The sequence below is a fragment of the Phocoena sinus genome, chromosome 8 (genome assembly GCF_008692025.1).
Source record: "Phocoena sinus isolate mPhoSin1 chromosome 8, mPhoSin1.pri, whole genome shotgun sequence".
In the NCBI taxonomy this organism is placed as follows: Eukaryota; Metazoa; Chordata; class Mammalia; order Artiodactyla; family Phocoenidae; genus Phocoena; species Phocoena sinus.
The window spans coordinates 106,930,600-106,944,678 of NC_045770.1; the positions used below are offsets into that span (position 1 = coordinate 106,930,600).

A 14,079-nucleotide genomic window follows, 5' to 3' on the forward strand; every position below is an offset into this window, starting at 1 on the left:
GGCTCCCCAGCCCCAAATACTTGACCCCTGGGCTTTACTCCCTCTGTTACTAATCAGGTCTAGCTCATGTGTGTGCTTATTCCTGGCAGGCTTACCTTAAATTCCTTCTCTCGCCTGGAATACTTTCCCCAGCTCCCTCCAAACAAACAGGCTCCCTTTCCCCCTCCAGAGTTCTGCACAGAGTTCTGCACAGGCTACCGCACTGGTCCCCACAGCAACCCTGGAGAGAAACCCTGTTATTCTGATGTGGACAGGGAAGCACAGAGAGGTTAAGTGGCTTGCCCAAGATCACACAGCTAGCAGATTTGTAGCAGACATGATAGATCCGTGCCTGGCCCATCGGCCTTCGTGGTCCAGGCTAGTGCCCTGGTTTCACCTCTCCATCCAAACATCCTCCACCCCCCTTTTGTGCCCTCCTGGGGGAGCAGAGATTCACCATGAGCAGGCGGTGAGGGGCACACAGGCAGCAGTGCCACTCAACCCGCCAGGAGGCAGGGAGCTGGTTGAATTCTGTGCACCCCCTCCATGAAGCCAGCTTGGTCACATCATGCTTCTTTATTGAGCACCTACTGTGTGCAGAGGGGTACCACTTCACAGCCTCAAAGGTGTTGCCAGCCCTTACCAGCAGCCCCATCCTTGGGAGAAAAACAGATGGTCCCATCCTTCCCCTATCCAAGACGCAGCGAAACGGGCAAATCTGTGTTTCCACTGTGTGTCCCCACATCCTCCAGCTCCACTTCCACCGTAGGAGACAACAGAGGTGCCTGTCTGTCAAGGGCAAGTTCAGTCTACACACCCCCATTCGGGGGAGAAAACAACAACAACAAAAAAGCCAAACCACTCTCATGAAGCACTTAAGGAAAGAGGAGCTTGTTATAAATCAAGACAGAAGCAACAGGAAGGGCCTGCTGGGCTGAGAGGTGCCTGTTGACAATCCGTCCCTGCCCCCAGGGTGGAGGGAGCCTCAGTCCCTCCATCGACCCCGGGCTCTTTCACACTTTACTCTGTCGGGCCTTATTAGCAGCGAGCTTGCCATTGTTGAGGGGATTTTTTTCTTCATTACCCTCTAAAGGATCATTTTCCCACTGGTGTTTCTTATCCCACTGTGTCCTTTCTTTTCCTGTCCCCCAGCTGCGAAGCCTTCTGCTCGCATGGTGACAGAGAGCAACCCCAAACCTGACACTGACAGTAGCGGGGCTCTGCCGCCCCAGGAGTCACCTCTGGCCGCTGTTTCCGTGTTGCTTCAGCTCCACTGTGGGGTCTGGTTTGCCCAGAGGCTGACCCGCTGGTCCTGGAGCCGAGAGCTCTGGCTGAGCTCTCCCCTGCCCGGGATTTATGACAACGCAAAGCCTTCATTCAGTAAGGTGTCACACGAAGAAACTTTGAGCTCCATTTAGCTGTTCCCGCCGGGATCAATTTTCTGAAATTATAGCATAATAATGGGGTTTTAAAGCCTTGTCAGTTCCGGGCAGAACAAAGGGGGTTATTTGATTCGAGCCTGCCTGCAAGGAGCTGGAGAAAGATGGTCCGGGCATTAGTGGAGTGACAGGTGTGATTGAAACCCCTCCTGGGGGCGCTGCCCCCGAGACTCTGAGTGGAATGGGCAGGTCACCGGCTGAGTTACCCAGTGCGGACGGAGGGAGAGAGACTGAGTCTCTGCTGGAATTAAAAGGCCAGCAGCGGGTTTGTGAGCGAACACTTGTTCAGGGGATAAATAAATAGAATCAGTGAGAAAATGAAGGGCGAGGGGCCTTTGTGCGGGAGCCCTGTCTCCCCTGTGGGCCGACACGTGTGTTTGTGACCGAAAGCGCGGCCTCTCTGTGCACCGGTGCCGAATCAAATCTCGGAGACAGGGTTTTGGGTGAAGTAGAAAAGGAGAGCTTTATTGCTTTGCCAGGCAAAGGGGGACACACCGGTTCTGCCTCGAAAAACTGTGTGTGTCCCCCCCCCCCAGAGGATTTGATGAAGGGCTTTATAGCAACGGTTCAAAGGGCGGGGGCGGGGGATTCTCTGACAAGATTAGGGTGTGGCGAGCAGGGCCTGCCATCCCTTAATCTCATCTCAGGCGGTCGTCTCCCGATGTTTTAATTTATTTTAGTTTTGGCTGCGTCGGGCGTTAGTTGCGGCATGTGGGATCCTCATGGCGGTGCGCCGTCTTCTCTCTAGTTGAGGCGCGGAGCTCAGTAGTTGCCGCGCGCGGGCTTAGTTGCCCCACCGCGTGTGAGATCTTAGTTCCCCGACCAGGGCTCGAACCCACGTCCCCTGCATTGGCAGGCGGATTCTCAACCACTGGACCACCAGGGAGGCCAGCGGTCGTCTCCTGATCTCCATGAGTTTCTCTGGTCCCTTTAATCTTGCTTCGGGTGGTTGCTTGGCTTCTTCTCCATTGATTAGCAGCTGTTTGAATCCACCCTTTGGAATTCAGGGACGGTCATGGGGGCTGCAGTCTTGCCTATAAGAAATGGGGGACAAAAAGGGCCTCCATGCCGGGGAGCCCCACAGGGCCCCGCTCAGTTTCAGGTCACTCTCTTGTCCGGTTCCTGCAGCCCGAGGCCATGCATCTCTGATCTCCACATTCAGAGAAAGGAGTCTGTGCTGAGCAGATGTCGGACTGTCAAGAGCCAGAGGTTTGAGAAGCTGGTCTCTGCTCTCAGGGGTCTTGTTTTAAGGAGGGTGCGGCCCTGCCTGCCCCCTGGGGCCTCCGCGGTTCAAGAGTGCCTGGTACAGGTTTGGGAGACAAGACCCCGGCCCATAAGGAGCTTGGACCTCACCAGGGAGACGGGGCTGTTCTCCGGGCAGCCGCAGAAGCGCCCCAGCATCCATCAGAGCCTTCCCTCCGTGGCCTGTGAGATTCCCACGGCAGGCCTGAGAGCCTGTGAGGTTCCAACGGGCACAAAAGACCACGGGACGGCCGAACCGGGAGCGTCTAATGACACGTCCAAGATTGTGCCACAGGGTCAGCAACGGCGTTTCAGGGGAGGGTGAAAGCTCAGAAAGGTGGGGGGAGGGGTCAGCAGCCAGCCCAGGAAGCAACCGGAATTAGGGAAATTGGGGTTAGGACTGGGAGTGAAAGCAGTTTGGGCCCGAGGGAGGTAGGGTGGGATGCGGCCTGGGAGGAGAGGCGAAGCAGAGGCCCGGGGTCCTGTGGGGGGTAGACCAGCAGCTCATCTGATGGATAGCGAGATGGATGGAAGGAAAGGGCAGACAGTGAGTTGGTCAGTGCGTCCAGACGCCTGTGTGGACAGCGCCACGCGCAGAGCTTGTCCAGAACGGAGATTCCAGCTCAGCGTGGTACCCAGGGATCTGTATTTCAGCAAGCCCCCTGCGGTGGGGCTTCCGGTACAGCCCACAATCTAAGAAATCCCGGGGTGGGGGGAATGGACAGATTGCCCCTTCCCCACGTAAGCATGCGGGTGTGTCCTGGTCCATTTTCTCTGCAGCTCCAGCCTACAGCAGGGGCACTGAAGCCCATAAACATAATCTGTACCCATTGTTCTGTGATTCTTTTTTTTGTTAATTCACGTGAAATTTACATAAATTAACTGTCTTAAGTGCACAGTCCGCGGCATTTAGTACACTCACCGTGTCCTGCCATCATTACCACCATCCTCCCAGGTGGCACCCTGGTGCCCATTTAACAGTCTGTCCCTTTCCCCCTGTGCCCACCCCTGGCAACCACCAGTCTGCTTTCGGCCTCTATGATGGATTTATCTGTAGGTATTCTGGGTGCTTTGTATAAAGGGAACCAACCATATGTTTTGTTCTATTGTCAGCCACTTAATGAGAAACGATGGAGATCCTTCAGGTGAGCCGGGTCGTGGGACCACTCCTCTGTCGAGCCCCTTGCCACGGGTGGGCCCTGCCCTGGGCTCCGCGGCGCATCGGCTTATGGACGCCTCACCGTAGGCCCCACGGCGGGCACTGTTATCAAGCCCATTGTACACACGTGGAGACTGAGTCTGGCAGGCGGGGGGGCGGGGGGCGCGGGCCCATGCCCAAGCTCATACCTGCTTCGAGCCATGGTAGATCCAGGGTCCATCGCTCACCTGCTGCCTCTGGGCTCCTCTACAAGAACGTGTTTGTCTAACACTGTGTCATTAAAACAAGTGTTTGAAGGGAGAAGCCCAAACACCTGCTTGCACCCTGGCCTGGGTTCCCTCTTCGCTACCTGCGATTCCTGCTGCGAGAAGCTCAAACACCTGCTTGCACCCTGGCCTGGGTTCCCTCTTCACTACCTGCTGCACTGCCCTCTGGGCTCTGGATTTTGGGGGGATGGTCTTGTCTCCTTGGCCCCCTTGTATGGCTGCTGGGATCAAGGCCATCTCTTCATGTCTTTTGTACCCTGGACCGGGTTTGGCCCACAGCTTGTCCTCATGTGGGCGGGAAGCCACACCCCTAACCGCAGTCGATCTTGGGGTCAGAAGTCCTGGATCGAGGTTTCTGCTGTATATTAACCAGTCACCTGACTCCTCAGGGTCTCAGTTTACCCATCGGTGTGAAGGAGTGCGTTATCTCTGCGCTGAGGGCTTGAGGGTGGGATGAAAGGAGATGCCCCAAGCATACCCAGCACCTGACACCAGGTAGACACCGCGTTACGTCTGTGTGATGTAGGTGGCACGTCAGCCAGGAGAACTATTATTGGGTACCTTGAAGGGAAGGGATGGGAGCCTGGCAGGACCCGCTGCTGTCCACATGGCTGGTATAGAGAGGGAGGGCTGCAGGAGCACAGCTGCAAAGGAGGGGCCCTCGGTTTTCTTCCTGCCTCTGCCCAGTCCAGTAGCAGGTGAGTTTTCACACTGCTCAAGATGCCTGATTCTGAGCTGAGACCTCAGGACTGCCCCCAACTCAGCATGAACCTTCCCCATTGCCTGTCCTACTGGCCAAGCCTGAACGTCACAGCTCCGCCCCTTTGCTGCAGAGCAAAGGCGTGGCAAACTCGGAGCCCGAGAGCCCAGGCAATAGGGCATAGTGGGGTCTGTGGCCCAGCAGAGAAGGCACACCCAAACCTTGACAAATGGATTGTCACTCCTCGGCTCCAGCCTCCTGGTGCCAGAGTTTCTGATTTTTAAAGGAGAAGCAGGAAACTCATGATTTTATATAAAATGCCTGCATTTCTTAAACATAGCCGAGCACAACAAGCCTTGTCTATGTACCATCTCCACTCCTTGGCCTCCAAGGTGTGACCTCAGGTCCAGTCTCGGTCCTGCTCAACCTACAGATACCCCTGGGAGAGGGCCCTTGTATCTATCTTAAGACATTTAACAGTAAAATTCTAGAGCAAGAACGCCTGGGTTTAAATACCAGCTGCCTAGCTGTGTGACCTTGGACAAATTACTTAACCTCTCTGTGCCTCCATTTCCTCATCCATAAAATGGGCAATACAAGCTTTGCTGTAATCATCAGACTTATTACGACTATAGTTGTTATTCCCGTGAAGAAAAGCAAATATCTGTGCAGGACGTCGGTCAAGTATGGTGGTTAAGTGTAGACTCTGGGGTCAAATAGAATTCGGTTCAAATCCCAGTCCTGCTGCTAACCTGAAGTTGACCTTGGGCAGAGCATTTAATCCTCTGAGTCTCTGTCCTCATTTGTAAAAGAGTGAGTGGAAATCACTCCTAGTGCATGGCGTTGTTTTGAGGGTTCATATAACTGGTGTCGCTAAATCACTAGCACAGAGCCTGGTGCAGGCTGAGTCCTCATTAAAAGGTAACAGTTATCACACTGCAGGCTGGTGAGTGGAGGGAGCGGGAGGTCCAGGAGGTAGAGGTGTGGGTCGGTGAGCCTAGGAATGGGGAGACATGGGGAGGCTGAGACAGGGAAGGTTAACAGGCCAGCTTCCCTGCTGGCATGGAGCCAGCCCTCCTCCCTCACTCAGCCCAAGGTCTCAAAGGAGGCCTTGCCACGGGCAGGTAGAGGAGGCCGGAGAGGGACAGCTGTCAGAACACAGTGAAGAAGAGAAGGAGAGACGGGCCTTCCAGAACTGCTGGCGGTGTGGGAATGGGCCCCAACCAAGGGCCTCCACTACAGTGACCCAGGGACACGTTGAAAGAGACAGGAGGAAACATCCTCACACCTTCCTTCTTAGGAGGCGGTGCAGGCTGCAGATGGGCCCGCCCCACCAGCCATATGCGTCTGCTGAGAGTACATTTGTATCACAGGGAACTACATTTCCCAGGCTCCCTTGCTGTTCCATTTCCTGGAAGGCTCAGCCAATGGGAAGCCCTGATTGGGGGGGCTCAGAAGGCGGGAGAGAAGTCAGGGTATTTCTCCTCCTCTTCCTCTGCTTCCTGGGGCACCTCTGGCAACGGTTTTGCCTTCTCCCTGGCTCTACCTCCCTCCAGAAAGCCCTCCCTCCATGATCCTAGCTTCTTCTGGGCAGCTCCAGCTTCTGGCTCTGGGGACACCACCTCCCACGGTCCCGCCACCCCTAGATAGGCAGCAGCTTCCTGCTGTCGCTAATCTCTGGGTGGTCTCACCATCCGCTGCTTGTCTTCTCAGCTCTTCCACTGTCTACGTGGCCAAGTCCCAGGATTAAATTACCCCAGTCCGAAAGACCTAAGAGGTTCCTGTTTCCTGGCTGGACCTGGTTGGTACCGTAGCTAATACTTGATGAGCAGGTACCCGTTATGTGCAGATATGTGCAAGCTTAGAGGCCCTGTTCTCACCTCACCTTAATGGGGAGGTGGGCATGTTCTCTGAACCAGGAGGTGAGTCAGATTCAGACCCATCTCTTGCCAGGTCCAACGCCTGTATTCTTTCCTGGTGAAGGATGACATTGGAGAATTTGCACTAGAGTCCTCATTGAATGTCCATCTTGACACTGCCACTTATCAGATAAGCCATTTAATTCCGCCGAGCCTCAGTTTTCTCATCTGTAAAATGAGGAAAATTATAGCAGCTCCCTCCTATGGTTACTGTGAGGTTTAAATGAGATTAATACTTCATGTGATAGCTCTTTCAACAGTGCCTGGCACATAGCAGCTCAAGAATCCGGAGCTCTGGTTAACTTTATGGCCACCCTTATCACTACTCCAACCCTCAGCCTCTGCTGATTTTCCCTTGTGGGTGGGAAGAATTAATGATAAATGTTTCAGTCAGTGGTATCTCCATTTGCGAGTGTCTACTCATAAAAGCCATTCATTCATTCAGTGAGTTCTCTTGAGTCACCTGTTTGTGCCCGACACTGGGCTCTCCATGGGGGACCCAGATGACAAGGCCCCATCCCTGCCCCACACCCCAGAAGGGCCACGAGACATGGGACAGGGACCATAATGGAAGGTGGCATGAACAGCATGAGCAGGAGAGGTCCCAAGAGGAGTTGGTTTCTTCCCTGACACTGAGGGGGATGATTGGAGGCTTCCTGGAGGAGGTGGCATTTGAACTATGCTTAGTCTGTTGGGAACACAAAGCAGGATGTAGCAGCTAAGACTGCAGCTCTAAAGTCAGGCCACCTGCAGGGGTTTGAAACTTGAGTGAGTGACCTTGGCTCCCCTTTCACTCTTTCTGACCCCACCTGTGACTTGGGGTCCCCAAGATCGATGGAGCAGGATGGTTAAGAGCAAAAGCTCTGGGACCAGCCTGCCCAGCCCCTCACCGGCTGGCAGAACAACCTTGGCTGGGACTCGGTTTCCCTGTGCCTCAGTTTCTTCAACTGTAAAGTAAGCAATAGGGACTTCCCTGGTGGTGCAGTGGATAAGACTCTGTGCCCCCAGTGTAGGGGGCCCGGGTTCGATCCCTGCCCAGGGAACTAGATCCCACAGGCAGGCTGCAACTAAGCGTTCGTATGCCACAACTAAGGAGCCGGCGAGCCACAACTAAGGAGCCCGCCTGCTGCAACTAAGACCCAGATAAATAAATAAACCAAATAAATAAGTTTTTTTTTTTTTTTAAATGAGGAATAGATGATCCCTGCCTCGCGGGGTCAGTGGGAGAGCTGAACAGTTTAATTCATGTGAAGTTCTTGGTCCAGCACTTGTTGCCCTCACTTACCGGATGGTGCAGAAGGGGAGAATGCTTTCATGTCATCTGAGGTCGTGGGGCCTCTGAGCCCCTAACTTCCTGGCTTTCCTCCCTCCCCGCAGCCGCCACCTTCATGGAGCACTGGAAGCGGAAACAGATGCGGCTCAATTACCGCTGGGACCTCACAGGCTTCGAGGAGGAGGAGGTGAGTGGGCTTGGCACCTGCGCCCCGGCCCCCCCGCCCCCGCCGCGTGTCCCCCCCCGGCCCCCACCCTGTTGCTTCTGGGAGGCTCACGAGGAAGCCCTGGTCCTAAAGCCCAGGCGAGGCTGCTCCCTGCCTGCCTCTCAGTTCCCATCCCTGCTGTTTGAATCCCCCGCAGTTGCCGGGGCAACCGTATGATGTCTGTTCTAGTGTTTTTGATCTCCATGCTCACATGGACGCACCACCCAGCAGCGTGGCTGGGGACTCAGGCCAAGGCTCACCATGCTGACCTCATCCTGTCTGGGGGCAGCACCGCGGGTCTGGGGAGGCGATCACCGCCACCCATGAGGCTGAGTCCCCAAAGGGAGCCGTGAGGCTTTGCCCCGGGTGCCAAACCCACGATCCTCAGAGCCAGCTCTTGGCCTGCAGTCGGACATGGCTGAGAAGTGGGGCAGATCCTTCACTAATAGAGGGCAGCCACGTACTGGGTATCTGCATGCACCAAAGAGAAGGGCATTCGGGATCGAATGGCCACTGCGATGGCGGGTGGACGCCCTTCCCCGGGGTTGCTCAGGAGAAACTTTGCCACGGCCCCATCCCGAATTGCCAGCTTCAGCCAGAATCCCCGTGATATGAGTGGGAATAAAAAGGAACAAGGCCTCCCAAATAGCAGAGCCATTAGGTGTGGCCACAATGACCACAGCTTCATGTTATGAAATCTTTTGCTCAGTTTTTTTAAAGAGAAACTGCTCATCCATTTTCACTGTGATGTGAAAATCTCTTCCATCATCTTTTTAAACATCCCTATTATTGTATTTCCCCACACACGCACTCCCTCGAAGACTGGGTCACTTTTCAGCCAAATGTGTAACTGAGAATCCCCTGTGCAGGCTCTGTGCTGAAAGTATTGTCAACAGACAAGGGTGCTAGTTTGCTGGAAGAGGCACCAGCTTAGTGGAGACGAGATGGCCTCTGGGACCAGGCTGTCCTTGCACCGCCCTCGCTGTGTGACCTGGGGCAAGTTGCTTAACCTTTCTGTGCCTCAGTGTCCTCACCTCTCAAACAGGGGTGCAGGAGTAGGGTTTGAGGGGTTCTCCCTGGGTCAGCAGATATAAAGCACTTCAAGCAGGGCCTGGCACCAGCGGGTGTCCCTTAACCCATCTCCCACCTCCGGGTTCAACCTCTTCCCCAGTGCGTCTCATCGTCCTGTTTCACAAATGGCGGGACCGAGGCTGATGCAAGGAGAGACACGCGGCTCCTTAGGGGCAGAGACAGGCGTGGAACTCCATCCCCCATGACAGGCCCTGGGTCACCTGTCTGCCAGAGCGTGTTCTAAAGATTCAAATAGAATAAAAAGCAGAGTGTTGTCTTGTTATTTTGGAAGTAGATTTAGAGCATCCCTTTTCACGATGTCCCTGGGGTTGGGGCAGTTCGATCCCTTGGGGACCCGTCCCGTGAACTCTTCAACCTGAGGTCTCAGACCTTAGATGGTGGGGTGGCGATCAGAGCCACTGGGCACGGGTCCCCAATGACCCTGAATGAGTCCCCGAAAGCAAGCCCCCCACGGCTGGCCAGGGCCTCTTCTGGGGTTAATCACCCGACACGAAGGGGCAGCCTCTCCACGACATGACCCCAGGTGTCCGCTCTCGGAGCAGAAGGAAGCCTGTACCCAGTCATCTGGCCTGTGTGTTCCTTCCCTGAGTCTAAGACAGTTCAGCCCAGCACTCCCTCGGGAATTCCCTAGACCATGTGACCTGCAGAAGCAGCAACACACACGGTCACCCTAAAGCAGCATCAGCCTTTAGTGAGCCCTCCTTATGCACCCACGTCCAGCTACCTTCATCCAGGTTCTTAAATAGATCATCTTTAGCAGACGTAGCCTGTTTCTTAAAAAAACAACGCAAGTAATGAAATCTTTTTGTTTTTGTTTTACGTTTCTGGTTCCCGGAAGGAGGCTGTCAAGGTTTGGAATTTTTTGTCACTCCTCTGTCTTCCAGTAGCCTGTCTCCCTGGGAGAGGGACCTTCTCACACACCTGATCCGTCTGTTTCTGCTGAGCGGTTCCCTGCAGCTCTTCCATGGCGTGCAGGGGTCTCCGTTTCCTCCCCCACCTCTGGGTCTCTCTTAACCCCTGTTCTTCTGTTCCAGTGCCCTTCGCTGATCTGCTCTGGGCTCCCCCGAGGTCTGGTGCCTCTGGTCTGCCCCCGCTTTGCTGACACTTCCTGCCATCTCTTCTGACCCCCACGGCTCCAGATGGGATATTCTCAGGGGCCAGTTCATGGCTGGGTGTTCAGAGTGAGTGGCCTGCAGGATGGGCTGCAGCCTGGTGCAGACTGACCTGCCTGCAGGACACAGAGCCCGATTCTGTGGCCTTCCCAGTGGGCTAGGGTTCCCCACAAGGTGGAGAATCCTGGATGAACTGCATACAATGAGTTCTAAATTGGAAATGGTACCAACAGCCAGCTAGGAACTGGCCTCAAAGGGTGTCCAAGGGAATGTCTGGGCTGATTTTGCCATGCGTGCTCCTGTTGAGGGTCTCAAACTCACAAAATTAACAAAGGCTCCCCGCTGACTTGGTTTCTTTCGCAGGACCATCCCAGAGCCGAATATGAGGCCAGAGTTTTGGAGAAGTCTCTTAGGAAAGAATCCAAAAGCAAAGAGGTATGGTGGCCGCTGCCAGTTGGCTTTCCCAGCAGTAAGGCATTCTACATGCATCGACATTTCAGACCAGGGATCGGCAAACACTGTGTAGTTGGGGGGCCGGCCCCCACACAGGGCCAGATAGTAAATATTTTAGACCCTGCAGGCCTCTGTCGTAGCAACTCAACTCTGCCATTGTAGGATAAAAACAGCCATAGACAACAGGTAAACAAATGGGTCTGGCTGTGTTCCAAGAAAACTTTATCTATAAAACAAGCAAGGGGCCGATTTGTCAAACCTGCTAGAGTAGAGATCTACCTTTTTGATCTATCCTGAGGGTGATCTCAAACTTCAGCCAACATTTCAGCATCAAGAACCGAGTAGCTTTGCAGCTTTTTTGCTCTGGGTGGTCATTATGTCCAGCACTCCAGTTCTACATTGAATGATGGTTGGAAGGGTTTGCCCCAACAGGGTCCCTGAGCTGCTGGCCAGTTCCTTGTCTCACCCACAGACCGTGAGAATGAGAGAGAGAAGTGCTTTTGTGATGTTCCTGAAGCCATCGCCTTTTTTTTTTTTTTTTTATAACAAATGCCTTTCTTTTTCCTCAAAACCTCTCATTCAAATCGGCAGTCATGTTTGCAGCCTGAATTCTCACAAACCTCTGGGGGTGCTTTGGTTATTTTTTTAACGGAGGTTCTTTATATGACATGGGACAAGCACAGAGCCCCCGGGCCCTTGTCCACCTCTCACTGAGGCTGGAAAGTCAGGTCTTGAAGGGATGGGGAACAATTGTGGGACACTCTTCCCGGATCCCGGTGTTCTGTGTCACATCTGCACCCTCGGCCTCTGGGAGTGACCAGAGCGAACCCCTGCATCGATCTTTTCTTGTCATTGTGTCCCATGGACAGAGTTTGCTGGTACAGAGTGGCTGGGGGTCCCAATTATCAAAAGTCCCCTCCTGGGGGGGCAAAGTAGGTGCAGCAAAAGCCCCTCTCGGGCCCCAGTTCCCGTAACAGAGCAAAAAGCCCAGCCCAGTCCTCCTGCAGCCAGAAAGCGGGTGCACTTCCCTGAGCTCAGAGTCTGAGAGGGACCGAGGGTGCAGAGAAAATAACCACAAAAGCGTGAGTCCTCACCCCAAATGAGGAGACTGGCCTTTTAACTTAACACATCAGAACGCATGTCCCGAGCACGTTGCCTTCAGCGCGGCCGCCCTGTGGCCCTGAACCAAGGGCTCCAACAGCCCGCCATGGGCTGCGTCCCCTCTCCTAAAGGGAGAGGCGTGGTCGCCGCTGCTCTGAAGCCCCCAGGTCCCCATGGTGAGCCACCACGACCCGTGTGCAGCATCCTCGCCCCCTGACAGTCCACCCCACGGCTTTACGGTGGCCCCTCGTATCGTGAACGTGGATGGGATTTCATTCCTTCCTAAGGAAAAAGGGGCTCAGTGGCCCATGTCACATCCACTTAAGTCAGGGGCTCGACCAAGCCCGAGTGCCGGGCCTGGGCAGCCATGCCAGATTCCCGGTCACTGACCCGAGCTCTTCGATCACAAGAGTGACAAAGATCGGGGTTCATTTCTGCCAGCCTCTGATGGTGACGCCAGGCCCGGAATGCCTCCGTGGGGCCACACCCTCTCTTGATTTTCCCCTCCATTTCCCTGGCTCCCAACTTTGTGGTTTTAATTTTTCCCCCAGCTATGGCACCGAATTTGTTTAGGAAAGAAAAGATCCACCCCTTCGTTGACGCGTTAGGATTCTGAGCGTGGCTTCCTTCACGGTGGCGTAAAATGCTCAGGGTCACCCTCGCCTTTACATAAGATGCACCGTCTGAATTACGGCCGCCGTCTGGTGAGAGGGGCCCCCTGGAGCCCACCGAGCTTCCAGGCTGGAGTTTTCATTTCCATTACCTTTGTGGCAGCCTTTCTTTTAGAATGTGGGTCTCTGCCGTCTCTGATGGGTTTAAGATGCCCAGAGCCTGAATCAGCCCCAGCAGCCGGCACAGCCAGGGATGCACTGGCTGCCCAGGGGGCCGATGGGAGCCTGGGTGGCGGTCTCACCCCACGGTGCTCTCTTGTTTCCTCCACCCGCCCCAGAAGCGCCGGCACCTTCCAGAGGAGCCAGCAAACAAATGGAGGCAGAGGGTTAAGACAGCCATGGCGGGGGTGAAACTGGTACATGTCACGTCGGGCCGTCGCGAGGCTTGAGTGTTTGCAGATGACCGAAGTCCACTGTGTTTTCCTCAACCGACTCTGACTGCTGTATTATCCTTTTAACATTCACACCCACGTTGCTTTGCCTTCCTTCGGCACCCACGGGCTGTGACGTGTGTTGAGGTGTCTCTGCATGGCTGTGGTGGGTTTGTGGGGGGGAGCTCGGCTGTCTCTGGAGCTTGTGAAACGTGCCTGTCACAGCTGCCTGCCAGTGGTCCCTGGTCTCATTAACACGCATGCCACCTGCCCTGGAATGCGTGGCCTCGGGTGTCATGCCTGCCAGCATTCTTTGACCTCGTCCGTGCATTTTTCCCATTCAAAATCCACCCCATTTTTGAAACATCCCAGGTTAGCAACAAGCGTCCACTTCAGGTCCCTCCAGACCCTGCTGTCCCTGTGCCAGAGCCTTCGGACCACGTGTCCCCGCTCTCCGCCGTCGCTACGTGGCGGGCAGCCTTTGAACTTAGAGCGCTGGTGGCTTGTTTCAACTTGCTCTGCAAAGGAAAATTACTCTTATGGTCTGGGTGGCGAAGGAAAACAGCTTAGATCTTCTGGCCTTGGAAAGGAGACCTTCAGCCACGAAAAGGAGTCCAGGCTTCTCCCAGACGGGGGTCTGATCATCTAATTTAGAAAAGCCTCTGGCACCATCACGCCCCGTACACAGAGGACTCACTTTTTCAGACAACTATTATTTCTATCATTTCCTAGCATCGTTTCATCGGGAATAAGGCCCCGGATGCCAGATGTTTGCATTCGCTCATCATCATCTTTTTTTAACCGTGTTTCTGTTGTCCAAGTTGTTCACGCCCATACATACGTGCACACACGCATCTTCCCACTGGGATGGTCCCCACTGCTGACCCAGCCCTGTTCGTGTTGCAGACAGACAAGGTGAAGCTGACCTGGAAAGACCGGTTCCCAGCCTACTTCACCAACTTGGTCTCCATCATCTTCATGGTGAGCTCTGGGAGGTAAAGGAGGGAGGTGTACCAAGGTGTGCGGTGCTCACCTGGATGGGGCCAGCCATCCTCGTGGCAGTTGTGTTCATCCCAGGCTAGGCAGGGTGGTGGGGG

General features: G+C 54.7%; 1 protein-coding gene across 7 annotated transcripts in view; it reads left to right on the forward strand.

Annotated features, from left to right (window-relative positions):
- Positions 1–14,079, forward strand: part of ANO1 (anoctamin 1) — a 161,205-nt gene that overhangs the window by 119,779 nt on the left and 27,347 nt on the right. For 4 of the 7 annotated variants that reach the window (XM_032638810.1, XM_032638812.1, XM_032638814.1 and 1 more), the window contains 5 exons: positions 8,082–8,164; positions 10,113–10,124; positions 10,750–10,821; positions 12,890–12,967; positions 13,889–13,963. In XM_032638810.1, coding sequence (XP_032494701.1) covers positions 8,082–8,164; positions 10,113–10,124; positions 10,750–10,821; positions 12,890–12,967; positions 13,889–13,963 — 320 coding nt within the window. The remainder of the gene's footprint in view (positions 1–8,081; positions 8,165–10,112; positions 10,125–10,749; positions 10,822–12,889; positions 12,968–13,888; positions 13,964–14,079) is intronic. The other 3 variants (XM_032638813.1, XM_032638816.1, XM_032638811.1) reach the window with 2 other exon arrangements.